This window comes from Oncorhynchus gorbuscha, linkage group LG01 (assembly GCF_021184085.1).
Source record: "Oncorhynchus gorbuscha isolate QuinsamMale2020 ecotype Even-year linkage group LG01, OgorEven_v1.0, whole genome shotgun sequence".
Taxonomy (NCBI): domain Eukaryota; kingdom Metazoa; phylum Chordata; class Actinopteri; order Salmoniformes; family Salmonidae; genus Oncorhynchus; species Oncorhynchus gorbuscha.
In genome coordinates, this window is record NC_060173.1 from 68,475,787 (window position 1) to 68,502,566 (window position 26,780).

General features: G+C 42.2%; 1 protein-coding gene across 3 annotated transcripts in view; it reads left to right on the forward strand.

Annotated features, from left to right (window-relative positions):
• Positions 1 to 26,780, forward strand: part of nalcn (sodium leak channel, non-selective) — a 286,480-nt gene that overhangs the window by 207,135 nt on the left and 52,565 nt on the right. For 2 of the 3 annotated variants that reach the window (XM_046358989.1, XM_046358998.1), the window contains 7 exons: positions 15,007 to 15,143; positions 15,688 to 15,829; positions 16,224 to 16,297; positions 25,052 to 25,153; positions 25,320 to 25,389; positions 25,939 to 25,971; positions 26,150 to 26,241. In XM_046358989.1, the coding sequence (XP_046214945.1) occupies positions 15,007 to 15,143; positions 15,688 to 15,829; positions 16,224 to 16,297; positions 25,052 to 25,153; positions 25,320 to 25,389; positions 25,939 to 25,971; positions 26,150 to 26,241 (650 nt within the window). The remainder of the gene's footprint in view (positions 1 to 15,006; positions 15,144 to 15,687; positions 15,830 to 16,223; positions 16,298 to 25,051; positions 25,154 to 25,319; positions 25,390 to 25,938; positions 25,972 to 26,149; positions 26,242 to 26,780) is intronic. The other variant, XM_046359008.1, reaches the window with a different exon arrangement.

The window sequence follows — 26,780 nt, forward strand, 5'->3', positions numbered from 1 at the left end:
TGTGTGTGTGTGTGTGTGTGTGTGTGTGTGTGTGTGTGTGTGTGTGTGTGTGTGTGTGTGTGTGTGTGTGTGTGTGTGTGTGTGTGTGTGTGTGTGTGTGTGTGTGTGTGTGTGTGTGTGTGTGTGTGTGTGTGTGTGTGTGTCACTGTACTACAGCTGTGGCAGGCATATCTCCATCACCCCAGCAACAGGGGGAACTATTTGTCCTCTATCCACAGACCACTTGATCCAGACACACCCTTATATCCCTCTGCCTGTTGCTCTGTGTGTGTGCGTCCGTGCGTGTAGCTGGTTATTTTTTCACCCCTCCAGTAAACCTTATTTCACCTCAGCAAACTGCTCAATACTGAAATTATGCATTTTGTATGAGGGGCTTTAGTTTGCCCAAATGTGTTATTGGATTATGGCTTCCCAGCGAACATTCTATTATTTCTGAATTAAATGGGGAGCCTCTCCTCCCTTCCCAATGATTTGGACACTGAACAAATAGAGCAGATGAATGGAGAGAGAGAACAGAGAGGATAAATGTTCATTGCTTCAATGTCACCTTGCGTTTTATTTGGTAAACCCCACAGACGATAGAAGCAGGCACGCACGCACACACACTCAAAGCTATACACAGATACACAGATAGGGGAGGTCATCCTCTCCCACTCATTGAGTGTGTAATGAGCCAGGTTTGTAGAGTTGTACTGGCTGTAAACTGCCAGACCACCTTGTGCTGCACCTCTGCTACCTGAGAACAACACTGCTCTCCTGCTTCGAGAGAGTAGAGAGAGTAGGGAGAGTGGAGGGAGTAGGGAGAGTAGAGGGCGTAGGGAGATTGGAGGGAGTAGAGAGAGTGGAGGGAGTGGAGAGTAGAGAGAGAGCACATGTGCATTTTTGTGTGTAAATGTATTTGATTGAGGAAAAAGATTTCTGCCAATACCATGGAGCTTTTTGAATGGGTCCTGGTTTATACAGGTTATGTAACACAGAATAAAGAAAATCAACTGAATCACAAAATGAGCAGGCACATCTCCATCATGTGTGGGCAGTATGTATGTGTGGGCAGCATCAGAGACACTGGTGCATGGACATTCATCAGGTAGACATTGTCTTCTGGGCAGAGAAGCTTCTGAGTAATATGTAGTCCCAAATGGCATCCTATTCCCTTAATAGTGCACTACTTTTGACCAGAGCCATTGTGGTAGTATGGCTCTATATGTGGAATAAGGTGACATTTGGGACTCACTCAGATTCACAACCCAGAGAAAGGGGTGGTTCATTGTAGATGGGTTAGCTGACAATGTTACGAAAATGATGTGCGTGCTTCCATGGGGCATAGGTCAGCGTGTTGTTGTGATTCTGGATGGCCAGATAGCGAGCAGGAATGACAAACTGCCACGTGGGGAAGAAGCTCGTTTCAAATTGTTCTAGACACCATGTCTTGTTTTGAGGTGTTTTGTCTGATTTCATGTCAATGGTAATATGGCTCAAATTTGCTAGCTAGTTATCCAACAACTGTAATTATGTATTTGAGAGACAACAAGTGGTCATTGTGCACATTAATTCATGTTTTCAATAAACACTGGAGACAAAATATAGCTTACATGTTGTCAACAATCTAAGCCAACACAGACTGTTTTGCAATATAGTCGTGCAACCATCGGTTTTGTTGATAAACAACCAACCCGTCTATACCAGACTGCCTATACCAGACTGTCTATACCAGACTGTCTATACCAGACTGTCTATACCACACTGACTATACCAGACTGTCTATACCACACTGTCTATACCAGACTGTCTATACCAGACTGTCTATTCCAGACTGTCTATTCCAGACTGTCTATTCCACACTGTCTATACCACACTGTCTATACCACACTGTCTATACCAGACTGTCTATACCACACTGTCTATACCACACTGTCTATACCAGACTGTCTATACCAGACTGTCTATACCACACTGTCTATACCACACTGTCTATACCACACTGTCTATACCAGACTGTCTATACCACACTGTCTATACCACACTGTCTATACCACACTGTCTATACCAGACTGTCTATACCAGACTGTCTATACCAGACTGTCTATACCACACTGTCTATACCACACTGTCTATACCAGACTGTCTATACCAGACTGTCTATACCACACTGTCTATACCACACTGTCTATACCACACTGTCTATACCAGACTGTCTATACCACACTGTCTATACCAGACTGTCTATACCACACTGTCTATAACACACTGTCTATACCACACTGTCTATTCCACACTGTCTATACCAGACTGTCTATACCACACTGTCTATACCAGACTGTCTATACCACACTGTCTATACCACACTGTCTATACCAGACTGTCTATACCAGACTGTCTATACCACACTGTCTATACCACACTGTCTATACCACACTGTCTATACCACACTGTCTATACCAGACTGTCTATACCACACTGTCTATACCAGACTGTCTATACCAGACTGTCTATACCACACTGTCTATACCACACTGTCTATACCACACTGTCTATACCAGACTGTCTATACCACACTGTCTATACCAGACTGTCTATACCACACTGTCTATACCACACTGTCTATACCAGACTGTCTATACCAGACTACCAGGAAATGCCTAGTGGATCATACAGAAATAAACACAGAACATTCAGAGACAAATGTTAACGGGTTATGAAATGGTCATGTTGAAACAGCATTACGGACTAGTTAAATAAAGGTAAACAAATACTTAGGGTGTGTAAATTTATGTTACAAAGAACATAAAAATGGTAATAAGCAAATACACTTGTTTTGCTGTTTTATGGTTAAATGCAGAATCCTGAGTCTGGGTTTCAGCCCAATGTCTACCCCATCACTTGTTGAGGGGATGGGACTGGGGTAACCACTCACAAATGAATAGACAGTATTCCCACTTTCATACACACAATACCTCATAATGTCAAAGAGGACTCAGGTTTATTGAATTTTATACAAAATAATACAAAATTAAAGGCTGAAATATATTGAGTCAAAAGGAATCAACCACTTTGTTATGGCAAGCCTACATTTATTGTTTATTTATTTCACCTTTATTTAACCAGGTATGCTAGTTGAGAACAAGTTCTCATTTACAACTGTGACGTGGCCAAGATAAAGCAAAGCAGTGTGACACAAACAACAACACAGAGATACACATGGAATAAACAAACGTACAGTCAATAACACAATAGAAAAAGTCTATATACAGTGTGTGCAAATGAGGTAGGATAAGGGAGGTAAGGCAAAAAATATGCCATAGTGGCGAAATAATTACAAAGTAGCAATTAAACACTGGATGTGCAGAAGATGAGTGTGCAAGTAGAGATAATGGGGTGCAAAGGAGCAAAAATAAATTAAATAAATAACAGTATGGAGATGAGGTAGTTGGATGGGCTATTTACACATGGGCTATGTACAGGTGCAGTGATATGTGAGCTGCTTTGACAGCTGGTGCTTAAAGCTAGTGAGGGAGATATGAATCTCCAGCTTCAGTGATTTTTGCAGTTCATTCCAGTCAGCGGCAGCAGAGAACTGGAAGGAAAGGCGGCCAAAGGAAGAATTGGCTTTGTGGGTGACTAGTGAGATATAACTTCTGGAGCGCGTGCTACGGGTGGGTGCTGCTATGGTGACCAGTGAGCTGAGATAAGGCAGGGCTTTACCTAGCAGAGACTAATAGATGGCCTGGAGCCAGTGGGTTTGGCAACAGATATGAAGTGGGGGCCAGCCAACGAGATCATACAGGTCGCAGTGGTGGGTAGTATATGGGGCTTTGGTGACAAAACAGATGGCACTGTGATAGACGGCATCCAATTTGCTGAGTAGAGTGTTGGAGGCTATTTTGTAAATGACATCGCCGAAGTCTAGGATCGGTAGGATAGTTAGTTTTACGAGGGTATGTTTGGCAGCATAAGTGAAGGATGCTTTGTTGCGAAACAGGAAGCCGACTCGAGATTTAATTTTGGATTGTAGATGCTTAATGTGAGTCTGGAAGGAGAGTTTACAGTCTATCCAGACACCTAGGTATTTGTAGTTGTCCACATATTCTAAGTCAGAACCGTCCGGAGTAGTGATGCTAGTCGTGCGGGCAGCGTTTTGATGAAGCGCATGCATTTAGTTTTACTAGCATTTAAGAGAAGTTGGAGGCCACGGAAGGAGAGTTGTATGGCATTGAAGCTCGTCCGAAGGTTAGTTAACACAGTGTCCAAAGAAGGGCCAGAAGTATACAGAATGGTGTCGTCTGCGTAGAGGTGGATCAGAGAATCACCAGCAGCAAGAGCGACATCATTGATGTATACAGAGAAAAGAGGATTGAACCCTGTGGCACCCCCATAAAGACAGCCAGAAGTCCGGACAACAGGCCCTCCGATTTGACACACTGAACTCTATCTGAGAAGTAGTTGGTGAACCTGGTGAGGCAGTCATTTGATAAACCAAGGCTATTGAGTCTGCCGATAAGAATGCGGTGATTGACAGAGTCAAAAGCCTTGGCCAGGTCGATGAATACAGCTGCACAGTATTGTCTCTTATCGATGGCGGTTATGATATTGCTTAGGACCTTGAGCGTGGCTGAGGTGCACCCATGACCAGCTCGGAAACCAGATTGCATAGCGGAGAAGGTACGGTGGGATTCGAAATAGACGGTGGTCTGTTTGTTCACTTGGCTTTCGAAGACTTTAGAAAGGCAGGGTAGGATAGATATAGGTCTGTAGCAGTTTGGGTCTAGAGTGTATCCCCCTTTGAAGAGGGAGATGACTGCAGCAGCTTTCCAATCTTTGGGAATCTCAGACGATACGAAAGAGAGGTTGAACAGGCTAGTAAATAGGGGTTGCAACAATTTCGGCAGATCATTTTAGAAAGAGAGTGTCCAGATTGTCTAGCCCGGCTGATTTGTAGGGTTCCAGATTTTGCAGCTCTTTCAGAACATCAGCTATCTGGATTTGGGTGAAGTACTAATGGGGAGGCTTGGGCAAGTTGCTGTGGGGGATGCAGGGCCTGGATAGCTAGGTGGAAAGCATGGCCAGCCGTAGATAAATGTTTCTTGAAATTCTCAATTATCGCGGATTTATCTGTGGTGACAGTGTTCCCTAGCCTCAGTGCAGTGGGCAGCTGGAAGGAGGTGCTCTTATTCCCAGAACTTTTTGTTTGAAAAGGCTAGCCTTTGCTTTCCTAACTCCCTGTGTATATTGGTTCCTAACTTCCCTGAAAGTTGCATATCGAAGGTGCTATTTGATGCTAATGCGGTACCCCACATGATGTTTCTGTGCTGGTCATGGGCAGTCGGGAGCGTTTGACAGTGATGAGGTGTGGTCGTTTGACCGCAGACTCATAACGGATGCAGGCAATGAGGCAGTGATTGCTGAGATCCCGATTGAAGACAGCAGAGGTGTATTTGGAGTGCAGGTTGGTGAGGATGATATCTGTGAGGGTGCCCGTGTTTACAGATTTGGGGAGATCAGGAGTGATAATGTGAGTAACAAGTCACATAGTAAGATGCATGAACTCACTCGGTATACAATTATAGTGTTGAACATGATTTAGGAATGGCTACCTCATCTCTGTTCCCCACACATAAAATTATGTGTAAGGTCCATAAGTTGACCAGTGAATTTCAAACAAAATAATTGCACCTATTGGTAGATGGGTAAAAATAAAATAGCAGACATGGAATATCCCTTTGAGCATGGTGAAGTATGGTGAATTTACACTTTGGATTGTGTATCAATACACTCAGTCACTACAAAGATAGAGAAGTCGTTCCTCACTCAGTTGCCAGAGAGGGAGGAAACCACTCAGGGATTTCACCATGAGGCCAATGGTGGCTGTAAAACAGTTCGAGTTTAATGGCTGTGATAGAAGAAAACTGAAGATTAATCAATAACATTGTAGTTAGTGAAAAGAAGGAAGCCTGTGCAGAATAAAAATATTCCAAAACATGAATTCTGTTTGCAAAAAGGCAAAGTGTTATGTTTGGGACAAATCCATTGCAATACGTTAGGAAGTAGCCCTCTCCATCATTTCTTGCATGTTATGGGTATGCTTGTAATCGTTAAATCAAGGCCTGGGGAGTTTTTCATGAGGAAAAATACATGGAATGGCACAGGCAAAGTCCTAGAGGAAAACCTGGTTCTGTGTGCTGGTCCACCAGATACTGTGAGATGAATGAACCTTAAACTAAAACACAAGGCCAAATCTCACTGGAGTTGCTTACCAAGGAGAAATGATTGTTCTTGAGTGGCCGAGTTACAGTTTTGACTTAAATCATCTTCGAAATCTATGGCAAGACCTGAAAATGGTGGTCTAGCAATGATCACAACCAATTTGACATAGTTTGAACACTTATTTAAATAATAATTGGCAAATGTAACACAATCCAGGTGTGGAAATCTCTTAGAGACGTATCCAGAAAGACTCACAGCTGAGTCAGGGGTGTGAATACTTATGTCAATGAGATATTTCTGTATTTCATTTTCAGTAAATGTGCAACATTTCTAAGAACATGTTTTCGCTTTGTCATAATGGGGTATTGTGTAGATGGGTGAGATTTTATACAAATATTTTTTCCATTTTGAATTCAAGTTAAGGGGTATAAATACTTTCAGAAGGCACTGTAAATTGTTTGATTTTAAAAAATGCACACACACAGACAGAAGAAATACTGCTCTTTTCCTATGGAACTATATTTCAGACAGAGACCAAGTGAGTTCCTAAGTCATTAGTCACACTGATTCAGAGAGGATCTCCTCCCAGCTTGGTCAAGATGTCTCCTAAGCGTAATACTTTACAGAATCAGCTTGGAAATATCCAATGAGAGGTATGCTTTGAACAGTGGATACCTGTGATTGGTTTAACACAAACATTTGTCATTATACAAAGTGCTACTTCTTTTTGTGCTTAGTTTCACCACTGAATTGCCAGTGTTCTGTGTGTGCATGCGTGCGTGTGATACCTCCAGATATCTCTAATGCACAGCTCAGCCAAGCCTGAAATTGGCTGGAATTGGAAAGAAGGCCTAGATAGATCACCTTTCTCTCGTTTCCGGGGAGGGACATCCATTTTTGTCAAAATCTGGAGAAAAAAAATCATTTATCTGGTCTAAGACGTATGGTCTTTTCAAAAATAGAAAGGACGCAAAACAATAGCAAGTCCTGTTGTAGCATACCTCTTTGTTCGAATTCCAAAAATTGCAGACCACAAGTCTGGTTCATCCTTGGGAGCAATTTCCAAATGCCTGATGGTACCACGTTCATCTGTACAAACAATAGTACGCAAGTACAAACACCATGGGACCACACAGCCGTCATACCGCTCATGAAGGATGACCGGTATGAGATGAACGTACTTTGGTGCGAAAAGTGCAAATCAATCCCAGAACAACAGCAAAGGACCTTGTGAAGATGCTGGAGGAAACAGGTACAAAAGTATCTATATCCACAATAAACGAGTCCTATATCGACATAACCTGAAAGGCCGCTCAGCAAGGAAGAAGCCACTGCTCCAAAACCGCCATAAAAAAGCCAGACTACAGTTTGCAGCTGCACATGGGGACAAAGATCATACTTTTTTGAGAAATGTCCTCTGGACTGATGAAACAAATGGGGATGCTTGCAAGCCGAAGAACACCATCCCAACCGTGACGCACGGGGGTGCTTTGCCTCAGGAGGGACTGGTGCACTTCACAAAATAGATGGCGTCATGAGGAAGGAAAATGATGTGGATATATTGAAGCAACATCAGTCAGGAAGTTAAAGCTTGGGTGCAAATGGTTCTTCCAAATGGACAATGACCAAAGTTGTGGCAAAATAGCTTAAGGACAACAAAGTCAAGGTATTGGAGTGGCGATCACAAAGCCCTTACCTCAATCCTATAGAACATTTGTGGGCAGAACTGAAAAAGCGTATGTGAGCAAGGAGGCATACAAACCTGAGTCAGTTAACCTAGCTCTGTCAGGAGAAATGGGCCAGAATTCACCCAACTTATTGTGCTTTGGGTCATTGTGCTTTGGGTCATTGTCCTGTTGAAGGAGGATTGTCTCCAATTAAGCGCCGTCCACAGGGTATGGCATGGCGTTGCAAAACGGACTGATAGCCTTCGAGATCCCTTCTACCCTGTACAAATCTACCACTTTTCCACCACCAAAGCACCCCCAGACCATCACATTGCCTCCACCATGCTTGACAGATGGCATCAAGCACTCCTCCAGCATCTTTTCATTTTTTCAGTGTCTCACAAATGTTTTTCTTGGTGATCTGAACACCTCAAACTTAGATTTGTCTGTCCATAACACTTTTCTCCAATCTTCCTCTGTCCAGTATCTGTGTTATTTTTCCCATCTTAATCTTGCATTTTTATTGGCCAGTCTGAGATCCTACAATTGTAATCCCTCGTGGGGACAAGGCAATTTTAGGATTAGGGGTTAGGTTTATGGTTAGAGTTACAATTAGGGTCAGGATTTGGGTAAAGGTTAGGGGTTAGGTTTAGGGGTAAGGGTTAGGGAAAAATAATTTGGAATATAATGTACACTACCGTTCAAAAGTTTGCGGTCACTTAGAAATGTCCTTGTTTTTGAAAGTAAAGCAAATTGCATCAGCATTTGTGTGTTCGATTACAGACTCAAAATGTCCAGAAAGAAAGACCTTTCTTCTGAAACTCGTCAGTCTATACAAGCCCCCACACGTTCCCCCCTTATTTTCCCATGTCGGATTACTCCATAGGCTGAGATCATGTAATGCCAGCAATCGATATACAGTGGATTGTGCTGGTGTATGTGCTCTCTACCTGAGCCAGGAAAAGTTTGTTATCGATTGCAGGTATTGATCAAGCAGAGGGTCCATTACATTAGCAGATAGGGATTTACTGTTTGCTAAAACCTCTATGTACATTTGAACCTCTGTTTACCTATACGTGGGATTCAAACCTCTGACAGCACTAAAATACATTACAGTATTGAGACCCAAGCCAGCGATACAATCTTATGTTTTCTGGATTTGGATCAAGACACTGTACATTACTTTCCCCATTTTGCCATCTTACTTACAGGCCATTCCTAGACTAGTGATTGTCAGGTCTGTGGGCTGACACTAATTTAGTCCATTTCCAAGAGCTAGTTGTAATGCAAGTGGTCCTCCAAGAAGAAAAGACCCTATATTGTCGGTCCATTTCACTGTATACAGAAAACACTGTACTCAAGTTGGATAACTCATAAAACTCTCTATGATATCATAACTCTAATTGTGTTGTCCCGAGGTGAAATGAAGTGCCTGCATGTTGGATCTCTCTCTCTCTCTATAAAAGTTAGGCATAGTTTAGGGGGTGGGCAGAAATGAGAGTGAGACAGAGAGATAGAGTGGCTATACTTAAACTCTTTAACATCATCCTTGGCTCTGGCGCCAATATTTTGAACCAAGGACTGATACTCCCCCCATTCCACAGAAATGTTGACAAATTTTACCCCAATAACTACCGTGAGATATGTGTCAACCTTGGGAAAATCCTCTTCATTGTCATTAACAGCAGACTCGTGCATTTCCTCAGTGAAAACAAATGGACTTTTTATCAAATTACCATACGACAGACCATGTATTCACCCTGCACACCCTAATTGACAAACAAACCAAAACAAAGGCAAAATATCTCAACTTAATTTGGCATGAGGGTCTGCTATACAGATTGATGGAAAGTGATGTTGGGGGGAAAACATACAACAGTATAAAATCCATGTACACAAAATTGGCAAAAAACGCACACATTTTTTTTCCGCAGGACCGTGAGGTGAGACAGGGATGCAGCTTAAGCCCCACCTTCTTCAACATATATAATATCAACAAATTGGCCGGGGCAACGGAACAGTCTGCAGCACCCGGCCTCACCCTACTAGAATCTGAAGTAAAATGTTGACTGTTTGCTGATGATCTGGTGCTTCTGTCCCCAACCACAGAGGGCCTACAGCAACACCTAGATCTTCAGCACAGATTCTCTCAGACCTGGGCCCTGACAGTAAATGTCAGTAAGACAAAAATTATGGTGTTCTAATAAAGTTCCAGTTGCCAGGACACAAATACAAATTCCATCTAGACACCGTTGCTCTTCAGCACACAAAAAAACTATACATACCTCGACCTAAACATCAGAGCCACAGGTAACTTCCACAAAGCTGTGAACAAGGCAGAAAGGCCTTCTATGCCATCAAAGGAACATAACATTTGACAAACCCATTACGGTAGGATCTGGCTAAAAATTCTTTAATCAGTTATAGAACCCATTGCCCAAAAATTCACAAAATGGGACGAAAATTAAATTGAGACTCTGCATACAGAATTCTGCAAAAAAATATCCTCAGTGTACAACGTAAACACCAAATAATGCATGCAGAGCAGATTTTGGCCAATACCCGCTAATTATCAAAATCCAGAAAAGAGACATTAAATTCTACAACCGCCTAAAAGAAAGCGATTCCCAAACCTTCCATAACAAAGCCATCACCTACAGAGAGATGAACCTGGAGAAGAGTCCCCTAAGCAAGCTGGTCTTGGTGCTCTGTTAAGAAACCCAAACACACCCCACTGAGCCCCAGGATAGCAACACAATTAGACCCAACCAAGTCATGAGAAAACAAGAAGAGAATTACTTGGCACATTGGAAAGAATTAACAAAACAACTGACCAAACTAGAATACTATTTGGCCCTAAACAGAGAGTACATAAAGGCAGAATACCTGACCACTGTGACTGCCCCAAACTTAAAGACAGCTTTGACTATGTACAGTGTGCATAACCTTGCTATTGATAAAGGCCGCCATAGGCAGAATGGAGAAGACTGAGCTGCACTTCCTAACCTTCTGCGAAATGTATGACCATATTAGAGACATATATTTCCCCCACATATTTGAAAATAAACCCAATTTTAATAAACCCTCATATCTATTGAGGAAGTACCACAGTGTGCCATCACAGCAGCAATATTTGTGACCTGTTGCCACAAGAAAAGGGCAACCAGTGAAGAACAAACACCATCGTAAATACAACCCATATTTATGTTTATTTATTTTCCCCTTTGTACTTTAGCTATTTGCACATAATATTACATTTGCAATATCTGTATTCTTTTGGAAAATGTGTGAGTGTAATGTTTACTGTTCATTTATTTTACTTTTGTATATTAACTATTTCCCTTGCTTTGACAACGTTAACATATGTTTCCCATCACAATAAGGCCCTTAAATTGAATAGAGAGTGAGGGATGGGGATATAAATAGGAAGAAAGTTAGAGAAATGGTTCCTGTATCAGTAATGGGAAGTCAGAGCAGGGAGGGGTGTCGAGCCATAAATGTTCTGTACGTCCCACTGAGCTTGGCTCATTGATTAAGTCTGCGGGACCAGGGAGCTCCAAACTAACCCCATTTTTAACAATACACTGTGTGTATGTGTGTGCACGTTCGCTTGTGTATGTGTGTGCATGCTTGTGTGTGTGTATCTGTGTGTATGCACAAAAATGTACTGTACTGTTACAGTATACTGCAGCATCTCTGTACGTTTCTCTTAGTAAACTCAACCACTTTTAGAAGTTTGCTGAACAACCCTTGAGTGCCGTGAGGTTGAATTACACTATATACAGTGGGGAGAACAAGTATTTGATACACTGACGATTTTGCAGGTTTTCCTACTTACAAAGCATGTAGAGGTCTGTCATTTTTTATCATGGGTACACTTCAACCGTGAGAGACGGAATCTAAAACAAAAATATAGAAAATCACATTGTATGATTTTTAAGTAATTCATTTCCAACTCCATATTAATGCCAATGAATTTGAAATAAGATGTTACGATCAGCAGGTGTGCACATACTTTTGGTCATGCAGTGTATGTTCTCGTTGCACAGAATTTAGCAATCTTGGAACATTGATTTGTGACATATGGCAGAATTTACACAAGTAATAGGTCAATCAATCAACCAATGAATTGTCTTAACTGTGTGTGTGATTGTCTGTGTAGTTGGTGCCATTGGTTCCGCCCTTTTGCCAATAACATATTCCATATTCACTCCTGACTAGAGCAAACTCTACAAAAGGTGCACTACAGTACAGTACAGGCTGTATGTAGCAAAGTGAGAAGGTATGGAGCCACCCCTGTTTTCTTGACAAGGTATTGATGAGAGGGATCAATGCTATTCCCTTTTAGCTGTCGAGAACACTGCTAGCCACAGAGATCCTAATTCATTGTAATATGTAATTCTATGCTCCCAGCCCCATAAGCTTCCATCCGACTAAGATAACCTATCTTAGGTCCATGCAAAACCAGGTAGTTCCACCAGACACCAATGAACGTGAGGATCGGAAATACTTCCCCTGTCTGTCGTTATCTCTCTTTGCCGTCTGGTAGTCTTATTGTGAATTAAATGTGTGTGTGTGTGTGTGTGTGTGTGTGTGTGTGTGTGTGTGTGTGTGTGTGTGTGTGTGTGTGTGTGTGTGTGTGTGTGTGTGTGTGTGTGTGTGTGTGTGTGTGTGTGTGTGTGTGTGTGTGTGTGTGTGCGATAATTATCATTGCATGACATTTTTTACTTTCTTACAAATTCTGCAATAACCGCATGGCTAAAGCAAAACAGACATTTTACAGTACCAAGTTAAAATCGGGCAGAAGGAGTGAACAGACAGATTTCCATTACATTTTCCTCTATTTTTATACCTGGGGCTCTGTCTGTTTGATAGACCGACAAACAGATACACACACACACACACACACACACACACACACACACACACACACACACACACACACACACACACACACACACACACACACACACACACACACACACACACACACACACACACACACACACACACACACACACACACACACACACACACACACACACACACACACACACACACACACACAAATGAGACAGTGGTAGATGCTGTTTTTATGCCCAGAATGATATGCCCTCATTCACCATCCAACCAAACTTGCTTGACCTCCAGTCTCCCAGACAGAAGAATTCCGCTCATGGATTTTTTTTTTTTTATCAGTCAGCTTCTCTCTTATGGAATTAAATGAATTTCTATTGATATAATTTCCCCCATTCATTTGTAATGTTTTTTTATTTGGTTGGTCTGTCCTTCCTTGTGCAGGCTTGTGTGTTCATACATATTTTGTTCAGTTTGGCTTCTTGCATAAGCCTTTCCAATGTAATCTGTTTTTCTTTTTCCTTTTCATTGCTTCCTTCATTCTTCTTTTTTCAAACGTAAGTAGGTTTTCATAGATTGGTTTGTAGGAGTGTGTGCGTGCGTGCGTGCGTGTGCGTGCGTGTGCGTGCGTGTGTGTGTGTGCGTGCGTGCGTGTGTGCGTACTCTCAGCCCCAAACCAAAACCCACCATCAAAGTTGAACACCACCAAGCTGTAGAAGTATTTTGTGTGTGTGACTGCAAGAGTGTGGCTGCCATCTACAGGCAGAACTGTACAACTGCACCCTGACACCACAGATATATTCCACTCTTGGTAGTAAGCTGCCCCAAACCACAGATCTATGATCAGTTTACTCTCCCCCAATCAGGACCTTATACAACATTGCCCTTAGATCAGTGTCTGAGGGAACTTAATCTGTCTCCAGAAGTCCCAACCATCCATTTGATGCATCCATTCTCTACCTTAATGTAATCTTTCCTTTTTCAACCAATGATCTTGACCATAATATGCTAATACAAGTTAATGAAAGTAATGTGAAAGTATGTAAATTCTCACTGTATTGTATTAATGGCACTTACTCGTTGCCAAACATGATGTGAGTTCATACATTATTGTAGAAGTATAAAATACAGATTTAGTGTAAAATACAATATAGAGATAGGAAATGCATTTGATATTGTTTTATATAATCTAAAATCAGTCACCTGAAAAGACTTGAATGGGACATGAGGATGAAAGATATCTGGTGCATTGTCACCTAAGACCAGATCTGGGACCTGTCGTTATAGGAGACAAGTCTGGGACCAGCTGTTAGGAAAAGCCTACTGGAACACTGGTCTGTCTGTGAGAACCAAAGGTTTTAGTAACATTTACACAGTAGGCTGGTTTTCAAACACAGATGAAGTCCTGGATTAAAAGCACTCTCTAGAGCCAGACATGTATGTTCCCATCCCTCACCTTTGTCTTACCCATGAATCATTGTATTTCTCAACTGTTGTGGAAACTACCATACCATTTCTCTAAACCAACAATAGCTATAAGAACGTGGAAATCCTCTCTGAGTGAAGTATATTTCTCTGTCTCTCTATGACAAATGAAAGTGTACTGTATCCCTCTCTCCTTTTACTGCAAAGTCACTATCCCTCTCTCCTGAGCTACATGAGATGTCATTCTCTCTCTGTAGCTGTGAGTCTACTATTTCTCTCCGCAGCTAATCCACTCTTTCCTTCTCTCACTCCATCCTTCTCTCCAAGTGAAGTGTGTTCCTCTGTATGGCAAAGTGAAGTGTGTTCCTCTCTCTGTATGGCAAAGTGAAGTGTGTTCTTCTCTCTGTATGGCAAAGTGAAGTGTGTTCCTCTCTCTGTATGGCAAAGTGAAGTGTGTTCTTCTCTCTGTATGGCAAAGTGAAGTGTGTTCCTCTCTCTGTATGGCAAAGTGAAGTGTGTTCTTCTCTCTGTATGGCAAAGTGAAGTGTGTTCCTCTCTCTGTATGGCAAAGTGACGTGTGTTCTTCTCTCTGTATGGCAAAGTGAAGTGTGTTCTTCTCTCTGTATGGCAGTGAAGTGAAGTGTCCCGCATCCCTTTCTCCCTTTACCGAAAAGTCACTATCTCTCTCTCCACTACCCCTCTCTTCTGAGCTGAATGAGATGTCAATCTCTCTCTGTAGCTGAGTCTACTCTCTCCCTCTTTGCAGACCACTTTCCTTCTCTCTATCCCTATGCCAAGTCTACTTATTTCCCCTCTCTGTCCCTAAATCTTATTTCCATTCTCTCTCTTTCTGTAGCTGAAGCAAAGTGAGGCGAACGCAGATACCAAAGAGAAGCTGCCCCTACGTCTAAGGATCTTTGAGAAGTTTCCTAACCGGCCCCAGATGGTCAAGATCTCCAAGCTGCCTTCTGATTTCACTGTGCCCAGAATCAGGTACCCTAACTGGGATCCATCAGGGGACACAACAAAGGACAGAACTTCTCTGACCTGGGTTCAGGTCAACAAATTCTTTACAGTTTTATTAGTTGTATGTACGGGATACACATCGTCCAATGAAATGCTTACTTGCACGTTCCTTGTCGATAATGCAATCCTTCTCGTTTGCCATGTCACTCTCCCTCAGAAAAGGGCAAGTTGGTTTAAGATAGCCCCCAACACTTCCAATTTTGTCTCCTCAGTTTCTCTGAAATACTGTATTACCACAAAACCTCTTGGTAGGTTTTCATTCCACAATAATAGCAGCTAGCAGCCACCCTGTATAGGACTATAATTAGGGCATTTCCTCATAGTAGAAGCCTTGTTTCTACAAGTTGGAATACTGAACTGTAACCCTTTTAGGATGACACAGTAATACACTTCATGTTTAAGAAGCTGATTAGTGCACAGCCCAACGCTCTCGCAGACCTCCCTCTCTCTCCAGCCCATCACTTTGTCACAATAATCAGTCAGTCGGAATGTGTTTCTGTGTGTGTGACAGGGAGAGTTTCATGAAGCAGTTCATTGATCGGCAGCAGCAGGACACCAGCTGTCTGTTCCGCCGCCTTCCTTCCGCATCCTCCTCTTCCTGTGACCATTCCAAGCGATCCGCCATAGAAGACAACAAATACATCGACCAGAAGGTACACACGCGCGCACGCAGACACACAGACGCGCACACGCACAAACACACACTCCGACAGTCCACAACTAAAACATCAACCAGAAGCCAGAAGGTACACACACTGTCTCTCTCTCACATACACACATAAGCACGCAGGCATACACACTCCACCACGCTTCACAACAAGTACATTGACCTTAAGCCAGAAGGTACACACAATCTTTCTGCCTCTCATACACACACAAACAAAAACAGATGTTTACCGTAGTGATAACACAACACTTTATCTGACGGTTGGAGGGCGATCAATACAATATGGGGATGTTTGCTTGCTGCTAGATGCAATGTGTTTGTATTTGATAACACTTTTCAAATTTCTCAAAGAATTAGTCTGCAACATCTGTTCTACAAAGCTCCGCAGGTCAATATTCAGCATCAGAGCTCGCAACCTCCTGGAGAAGGAAACTACTATCAACAAAATCCTCCGGTAAGAATGATTGATTCATAGCCACACCACCGACACCACAAGTCATTCTGTTTTATTTGACAGAAGCATCAGATCTACTGTGGCAGTTAGGTCATACCAAATGTATGTTCTTGTTTTCCTACCATTCAGTTCCAAGTCTGAAGTGCGTGACTGATAGACTGTGTAGTTCTGGAAGCATCAAGAGTCACCTTGCTATATCCAAGGACACTCAGTGCCCCTGTGCCAGCAACGTCCATCATTTTGTAGAGGGTGGACTGTTGTGATTTTTTTTCTCTCTTCCTTGATATCATTTTGGAGACTGTTAATGCTGGTCTTTAATGCCCTTTGTTAATTGAAGCCTTGATCCATTCAATCTTTCTGCTTCTGAAAGAAAAGAATAAGAACAAATTAGAAACATAAATGAACAAATTCAAACGGACGAATATACCTTAAATAGGTTTTTATATTTCCATTTACAGAAGTGCTGAACCCACTCGACCTCAATGGTTTACTTTAAAAAAGTTGTATAATTTCCAGGAATTGTCACTAATGAAATAGATGTGTTCTGAATGTACATTCAAGGACAATTCCACCACTTAATACCAGTTATTGTGCTGTTTGTATACAGCAGCAGGCAAAAGTTTGCAGGGTTTTTCTTTATTTTGACTATTTTCTACATGGTAGAATAATAGTGAAGACATCATGACTATGAAATAACACACATGGAATCATGTAGTAACCAAAACATGTTATATTTGAGATTCTTCAGCGTAGACACCCTTTGACTTGATGACAGTTTTGCACCACTCTTGGCAATTCCCATTATAACAACCAAGTTTCATCTTAGCGACTGTCTTAAACAACAGTCCAAACAACACGTATGCTTGTTAGAACACAACATTTATTATGCTATTGAATGGCAAATCTCTATGGAATCCTAGTCTCTCGTGATTGAAGTCTGTATCTTTGGTGCTAACATTAGCAATGCTAGCGAAGCAGCCAACCATGCTGCATCTGAAATAGTGTTTTCAACAATAACAGCCAAATACAGACTCCCTTTGACGCGCGCGAGCAGTGTGGGTGCAATGATTGCATAACATGTATGTGTACATTTGTTTTGCACCGCTCGCGCGCGCGACGTGAGCGTTGCGGTCAGCATATTAGATACTTACCCACGAAGACTCACAGCTGTAATTGCCGCCAAAGGTGTTTCTAAGTGAGCTGAATACTTATGCAATGACTATATTTTATTTCTCTTAAATATATATACATTTTTAAAAAACAAAACACATTTTTCTTTGACATTACAGACTGTTTTGTGTAGATGTTGACAAAAAAATTACAAATAAATCCAATTTTATCCCACTTTGTAACACAATAAATTGTGAAGAAATCTAATGGGTCTGAATACATTTGCAAGACACTGTAGATAGCTGAAAATTACTGTCCATAATTAATTGTGTTAGTCGTCTCAGGGATCAGATTTCAAAATGTCACAGAGAAGCAATTTCCGGTTTTGTTCATCACTATGAGCATTGCCTTATTTCTATTACAGCATATTGGATGACTTTCATTCATATTCCAAAACAAGAGTTTCTATTGGACAAATTCAGGTAGGTCTGTCCCCATTTCGTTACGTTTACTTCCGTTTAAGAAACGTTTTTCAACAGAATCAACTGAATGAATACACCCCTGCACACACAGTTCACTTTCATAGCAGCCACATACAAACAGCATCATCACTTTGCTCATTGTATAATTCCTTCTCACATCTACGTGCTCTCCCCCTCCTCTAACCTTTTCCCTTTGCTTGTGAACATCAGTGCAGTGGTCTGTGAAACAGCTAACACTATACACTAACACTATAACGCTATACACAGCCTACATCGTTGTCACCAAATTTTCTAAAGTCATAGTCAACATACATTATATATGAAACAAGTATGTAGGCACCTCTTCAAATGAGTGGATTCGGCTATTTCAGCCACACCTGTTGCTGACAGGTGTATAAAATCGAACACACGGCCATGAAATCTCCATAGAAAAACATTGGCAGTAGAATGGTTTTAATGAAGAGCTCAGTGACATTCAAGGTGGCACCGTCATAGTATGCCACCTTTCCAACAAGTCAGTTTGTAAAAAGTTTTGCCCACCTAGCGCTGCGCTGGTCAACTGTACAGTTGAAGTCGGAAGTTTACATACACTTAGGTTGGAGTCATTTAAACTCATTTTTCAACCACTCCACAAGTGTATTGTTAACAAACTATAGTTTTGGCAAGTCAGTTAGGACATCTTCTTTGTGTATGACACAAGTATTTTTTCCAACAATTGTTTACAGAGATATTATTTAACTTATAATTCACTGTATCACAATTTCAGTGGGTCAGAAGTTTACATCCACAAAGTTGACTGTGCCTTTAAACAACTTGGAAAATTCCTGAAAAATTAATTTATGGCTTTAGAAGCTTCTGATAAGCTAATTGACATAATTTCAGTGAATTGGAGGTGTACCTGTGGATGTATTTCAAGGTCTGCCTTCAAACTCAATGCCTCTTTGCTTGACATCATGGGAAAATCAAAAGAAATCAACCACGACCTCAGAAAAAAATTGTGGACCTCCACAAGTCTGGTTCATCCTTGGGAGCAATTTCCAAACGCCTGAAGGTACCATGTTCATCTGTACAAACAATAGTATGCAAGTATAAACACCATGGAATCACACAGCCGTCATACCGCTCAGGAAGGTGACACGTTATGTCTCCTAGAGATGAACATACTTTGGTGCAAAAAGTGCAAATCAATCCCAGAACAACAGCAAAGGACCTTGTGAATATGCTGGAGAAAACACGTACAAAAGTATGTATATACACAGTAAAACGGGTCCTATATCAACATAACCTGAAAGGCTGCTCAGCAAGGAAGAAGCCACTGCTCCAAAACCGCAATAAAAAAGCAAGACTACGGTTCGCAACTGCACATGGAGACAAAGATCTTACTTTTTGGAGAAATATCCTCTGGTCTGTTGAAACAAAAATATAACTGTTTGGCCATAATGACCATCGTTATGTTTGGAGGAAAAAGGGGGAGGCTTGCAAGCCGAAGAACACCATCCCAACCGTGACTCACGGGGGTGGCAGCATAATGTGGTGGGGGTGCTTTGCTGCAGGAGGGACTGGTGCACTTCACAAAATAGATGGCATCATGAGGTAGGAAAATTATGTGGATATATCGAAGCAACATCTTAAAACATCATTCAGGAAGTTAAAGCTTGGTCGCAAATTGGTCTTCCAAGTAGACAATGACCCCAAGCATACTTCCAAAGTTGTGGCAAAATGGCCTAAGGACAACAAAGTCAAGGTATTGGAGTGGCCATCACAAAGCCCTGGCCTCAAATCCAATCGAAAATGTGTGGGTAGAACTGAAAAAGCATGTGCGAGCAAGGAGGCCAACAAACCTCACTCAGTTACACCAGTTATGTCAGGAGGAATAGGCCAAAATTCCCCCAACTTACTGTGGGAAGCTTGTGGAAGGCTACCCAAAACATTTGACCCAAGTTAAACAATTTAAAGACAATGCTACCAAATACTAATTGAATGTATGTCAACGTCTGACCCACTGGGAATGTGATGAAATAATTAAAAGCTGAAATAAATCATTCTGTCTACTATTATTTTGACATTTCACATTCTTAATATAAAGTGGTGATCCTAACTCACCTAAGACAGGCACTTTTTATGAGGATTACATGTCAGGAGTTGTGAAAAACATGAGTTTAAATGTATTTGGCTAAGGTGTATGTAGACTTCCGACTTCAACTGTAAGTGCTGTTATTGTGAAGTGGAAACGTCTAGAAAAAACAACGGGTCAGCCACAAAGTGCTAGGTGATGCAGGCTCACAAAACAAACTACTGAGTTCCAAACTGCCTCTGGAAGCAACGCCAGCACAAGAACAGTTCTTCGCGAGCTTCATGAAATTGGTTTCCATGGCCTAGCAGCCGCACACAAACCTAAGATCAGCCAGGCGTCGGCTGGAGATGTGTAAAGCTTGCCATCAGTGGAAACATGTTCTCTGGGGTGATAAATCATGCTTCACAATCTGGCAGTTGGATGGATTAATCTGGGTTTGGTGGATGCCAGGAGAACGCTACCTGCTCGAATGCATAATGCCAACTGTAAAGTTTGGTGGAGAGGGAATAATGGTCTGGGGCTGTTTTTCATGGTTTTGGCTTGGCCTCTTAGCTCCAGTGAAGGGAAATCATAACGCTACAGCACACAATGCATTTTAGACGATTCTGTGCTTCCAACTTTGTGGCAACACTTTGGGGAAGGCCCTTTCCCGTTTCAGCATGTCAATGCCCCTGTGCACAAAGCGAGGTCCATAGAGAAATTGTTTGTCGAGATGGGTGTGGAAGAACTTGACTGGCCTGCACAGAGGTCTGACCTCAACCCCATCCAACACCTTTGGGATGATTTGGAATGACGACTGCAAGTCAGGCAGTAAATTGTACAGCAAGCAGTTTAGCAGTTACACCGTTGGGCCTAGGCGGCAATAAATTAATTAAACCAATAACTTACCTTGACTTGGAAGAGTTCCAGTGTTGGATAGCCTTAGCCAGCTAGCTAACATAAATAACATTCCTCTCTTTTTTTAGGCTAAATTAGCTAGCTGCATTAGCAACATTAGTAAAATGTTTTAATGAAATATATCTAGCTCACTCTGTCTGCTGCTTCTCATACATGTTTAAGAAATGATGCTAAACAAAACAGTTCAACTATTGTCTTTCTCTCTCTTTGAGTCAACTATTCACCACATTTTATGCACTGCAGTACTAGCTAGCTGTAGCTTATGCTTTCAGTATTAAATTAATTATCTGATCATTTGTCAGTTCATGCTGCAAGAGCTCTAATAGGTAGGAGGATGTCCTCCAGACGTCATCATAATTAAGTCTATGGAAGGGGTTGGGAACCATGAGCCTCCTAGGTTTTGTATTGTAGACAATGTACCCAAAGGAGGATGGAAAATAGCTGTCCTCAACCTACAGCATGGTGCTACCCCAGAGAGTTTTGATGAGGCTACTGTAAATCTACATTGCAATCAAAACAGTGTGTTTTAATCATTTATTTCGTGACAGGTAAATATATTTAACGATAATCGAGAATTTAAATAAGCATTTCTCTACGGCTGGCGACGCTTTCCACCTGGCTACCCCAACCCCGGCCAACAGCTTTGCACCCCCCGCGGCAACTGGCCCAAACCCCCCCATCCCACTTCTCCTTCACCCAAATCTAGACACCTGATGTTCTGAAAGAACTGCAAATTCTGGACCCGTACAAATCAGCTGAGCTAGACAATCTGGACCCTCTCTTTCGAAAATGATCCGCCACCATTATTGCAACCCCTTTTACTATCCTGTTCAACCTCTCTTTTGTATCGGCCGAGATTCCTAAAGATTGGAAAGCTGAGGCGGTCATCCCCCTCTTCAAAGGGGGTGACACTCTAGAACCAAATTGCTGCAGACCTATATCTATCCTACCCTGCCTTTCTAAAGTCTTCGAAAGCAAAGTGAACAAACAGATCAACGACCATTTTGAATCCCACCATACCTTCTCCACTAAGCAATCTGGTTTTCGAGCAGGTCACGGGTGAACCTCAGCTACGCTCAAGGTCCTAAACGATATCATAACCGCCATTGAACGATATCATAACCACCATTGATTAAAAACAATACTATGCGGCCGTCTTCATCGACCTGGCCAAGGTTTTCGACTCTGTCAATCACCGTATTCTTATCGGCAGACTCAACAGCCTTGGTTTCTCAAATGACTGCCTCGCCTGTTTCACTAACTACTTCTCAGATAGAGTTCAGTGTGTCAAATTGGAGGGCCTGTTATCCGCACCTCTGGCAGTCTCTATGGGGGTGCCACAGGGTTCAATTCTCGGACCGACTCTTTTCTCTGTATATATCAATGATGTTGCTCTTTTTGCGGGTGATTCTCAGATCCACCTCTACGCAGACGACACCATTCTGTGTACATCTGGCCCTTCTTTGTACACTGTGTTAACAAACCTCCACACAAGCTTCAACTCCATACAACACTCCTTCCGTGGCTTCAACTGCTTTTAAATGCAACCGATCGCTACCCACCCGCACGACTTGCATCACTACTCTGGACGGTTCTGACTTAGAATATGTGGACAACTACAAATACCTAGGTGTCTGGCTAGACTGTAAACTCTCCTTCCAGACTCACATTAAGCATCTCCAATCCAAAGTTAAATCTAGAATTGGCTTCCTATTTCGCAACAAAGCCTCTTTCACTCATGCTTCCAAACATACCCTCGTAAAACTACCGATCCTCGACTTTGGCAATGTCATTTACAAAATAGCCTACAACATTCTACTCAGCAAATTGAATGCAGTCTATCACAGTGCCATCCGTCTTGTCACCAAAGCCGCATATACTACCCACCACTGCGAACTGTACGCTGTCGTTGGCTGGTCCTCACTACATATTCGTCGCCAAACCCACTGGCTCCAGGTCATCTATAAGTCTTTGCTAGGTAAAGCCCCACCTTGTCTCAGCTCACTGGTCACCATAGCAACACCCACCCATAGTACGCGCTCCAGCAGGTATATTTCACTGGTCATCTCCAAAGCCAACTCCTACTTTGGCTGCCTTTCCTTCCAGTTCTCTGCTGCCAATGACTGGAACGAATTGCAAAAATCACTGAAGTTGGCGACATATCTCCCTCACTAACTTTTAGCGTCAGCTGTCAGAGCAGCTTACCGGTCGTTGCAGCTGTACACAGCCCATTTGTAAATAGACCATCCGACCAACTACCTACCTCATCCCCATATTTGTTTTTGTTTTTCTGCTCTTTTGTACACCAGTTGGCCTATTTATTGCCTTACCTCCTTACTTCATTTGCACACTCTGTATACAGATTTTTTCTATTGCGTTATTGACTGTACGTTTGTTTTTCCCATGTGTATCTCTGTGTTGTTGTTTTTGTCTCACTGCTTTGCTTTATCTTGGCCAGGTCGCAGTTGTAAATGAGAACTTGTTCTTAACTGGCCTACCTGGTTCAATAAAGGTGAAATAAAAAAATGAAAAATAAATACAATGTAGTATTGTTTTATCTAAAAAGGATAACTTTTTCTGTTTTACTGAGCAGGATTTTTCTCCCTTCCTCCTCTGAGGAGCCTACACCGCAGTCAATAGACATGAAATCATAGAACATCACTAAATACTTCGTAATAACAACCTAAATGTTAAATGTGCGAGTTACTGCCCTCAAAATGGCACATTTCTATGATGTTCAATGTTAAATAACATTAATATATGAGAACAATATTTTTGTGAACCAATGTTTCATTTTGGAAGTGCCTGATTTCCTAGACAGACTATTTTTAGAACTTAAATTCCTGTGAAACAACACATTTTTCTCAGCATTCAAACTTCATAGAAATTTGCTGATTGAGATATTCCTTTAAAGATATTTATCAATGTAAATTACACCTTCATGAATATGCTGTGAATGCTTAATCTATGCTGATAATAATTGCTTAATGTATGCAACCTTTAAAGAAAGTGTTAAAAATGTTTTGTTGTGTATTTCCACTGGTTTTCTGTATCAATTGCCATTATAGAGAAATCATGTAGTACTTCAGATGTTCTTATTCCAAAGGACACCCATCCTGAGGAGAGACCCACAAATTAAAAAGCCTGATTTAGCCGCTGATATTACAAATACAATTCTGAGTCAAAGGGAACACAGCAGAGCGTTGCCATAATTTCTCTGGCATGCATTACCTTCACAAACATGTACACACATGGCTTGTACCAAACAGCTAATGCTGAGTGGATACTTTGAGGGCCAACTACTGAAAGCGCTTCATCTCCAGTGTCCAACACCATATACGCCAAGAACGCAGGTCTTGTACATACACAAGCACATGTACTCACGCATGGGCACACACACAGACACACACACCCTCCTGACAGATTCACCTGTGTGATATAGTAATTGGAGGATTAAACATCTGGCACGGCGGTAGATTAGCCAGACTAATGCGTGTGCGTGTGTTCCTTCCTCTCTTTCTCCTAAGCTGCCAAACAGACACTACATCTGAAGTCATCATGTATCGTCTGGCCCGCCCACCCTCTCTCTCTCTCTCTCTCTCTCTCTCTCTCTCTCTCTCTCTATCTCTCTATCTCTATCTCTATCTATCTATCTTTCTCAATCACATGCTCCTTCTCACACACTCACAAGCAACACACAGACACACACACTGCTGAAGTCCAGTTAGTCATTAGCTGGGTTCTGGAACATGACTCTGCAATTACCTCACATAAACAGGATGTCCTAATCGCCAAAGTAACTAATATAGAATGATCATGTGAATAGGGCCTGCTTTGGATGAATAGCCTGTCTGACTGCTGAGGGGAGGAAGAGAGGTGTAGTTGCATGGATATTTTTCATGTTTTGCTGTCAAAGTACCCAACCTGACACACAACACACAGCACAGGCTGGGACTGCCCCTGGAGCTTTTAGCGTTTAAGTGCCTTGTTCAAGGGCACAATGGCAGTATGAAGTATATGGGATATTGAAGTCATTAACTCTCCAGGTGCCAGCTCCAGGTGCCCTGCAGATTTCTCCCTGTCAGTTCAGGGATTCGAACCGGCAACCCTCCTCTTACCATTTTCTATTTTTACTATGTTGTGTGTATTTGCACTGTGCTGTGAATGTGTCTCCTGTTCTGTGTGTTTCAGGGCTTGTACCAGACAGCGTATGCTGAGTGGATCCTTTGAGGGCCAACCACTGAAAGAGCGCTCCATCCTCAGTGTCCAACACCATATACGCCAAGAACGCAGGTACACACACAAGCATGTGTACTCACGCACGGGCACACACACGCACACTGATGTGCATGCAAAAGCAGACAAGCATGTACACCATGCACATATACACACATACAATCTCACACCAATGGTATATTTCAAAGCTATGTCTTAACCTTTGACCCTGTGCTCTCTCCAGGTCTCTGAGACATGGCTCCACTAGTCAGAGGATCAGCAGAGGAAAGTCCCTGGAGACACTCACACAAGATGTGAGAAACACACCCACACACACACACATTGTTAATAATGGAGGTATTTAATGCTTAGTTGAACAGGACACTTACATTTCCACATCCCATCCCTAGTGGGCAACAGCCCAAGGCCAGATGCTTGGCGAGCGCCAGTAAGACTTGATCAGTGATATCGGTGTACTTGCTGTTTACCTACACTATTCTGTAAAAGAACATACATTACTTTTCCTGCAGGCATATTTAGTTGCCTGCTGATTGGCCATCAATGGGCTTCAAATTGTTGGGTAGGTTAGGCCACCAGAACATTCACACATGCCCCAATCAGCAAGAAGTTGTCTGGAGTTCACAAAGCCGTGGAAGTCCACACAGTTGCAATGTTATTAATGCAAACTGATATCATGTTCCATATTGGTGCCCATCACTAATAATGACTTTGTGTACGTATGTGGGTGTGGTGTGGGTGATTGGCATCTTACCTTTTGTCATGGCATGCATTTTTGTTTCTTTTTGTACATATTATTATTTTGTCGCCATGAACATTGCATGCTGCTTTGGCTGGCCGACTAGCGAGAGTCAGAGCAGAGATCGCACTGGCACCAGGTAAGTACACTACCACCCTAGGACATGCATTCAACACCGGTCCACTCACTCTTACTTTCACGCCTCATACACACAGTTATATCAGGTTATGGAGCAGGTAGTCAGGCTAGGACCCCTAGACATAGCAAAATGTCACACACTCACACACACCCTGACCCTTCTTTCCTCTCCCTTGTAGCATTCCAGTACAGTGCGTTATCGTAACGCCCAGCGAGAAGATAGTGAGATCAAGATGATCCAGGAGAAGAAGGAGCAGGCCGAGATGAAGCGGTATACACACACACGCACATGCACACACACACACACACACACAACTCTCTCACACACACACATACAGACACACACACGCACACACAGGGTGTTGTGCCCAGTAAAGAAACACAGAACAGGCCACTCATCAATTTACAGTCAATCATCAATCTACAACCCTTTCATATCTTCCCACTCATAGCAACCGTTTCATATCTTCCCACTCTTAGCAACCGTTTCATACCTTCCCACTCTTAGCAACCATTACATATCTTCCCACTCTTAGCAACCGTTTCATATCTTCCCACTCTTAGCAACCGTTTCATATCTTCACACTCTTAGCAACTTAAGTCCTTTGCTCCACCCTTGAATCTTTGAAGATTACTTCATTATTTGTTTGACAAATTACCCTGCATTTTAAGGACAGAATGAAATGATCATGTCTTCTTTTCCTGTGTTACCTATGTGTTGTTATCATTGTGTCTGTTTACATTTTGTGTGTGTGTGTGTGTGTGTGTGTGTGTGTGTGTGTGTGTGTGTGTGTGTGTGTGTGTGTGTGT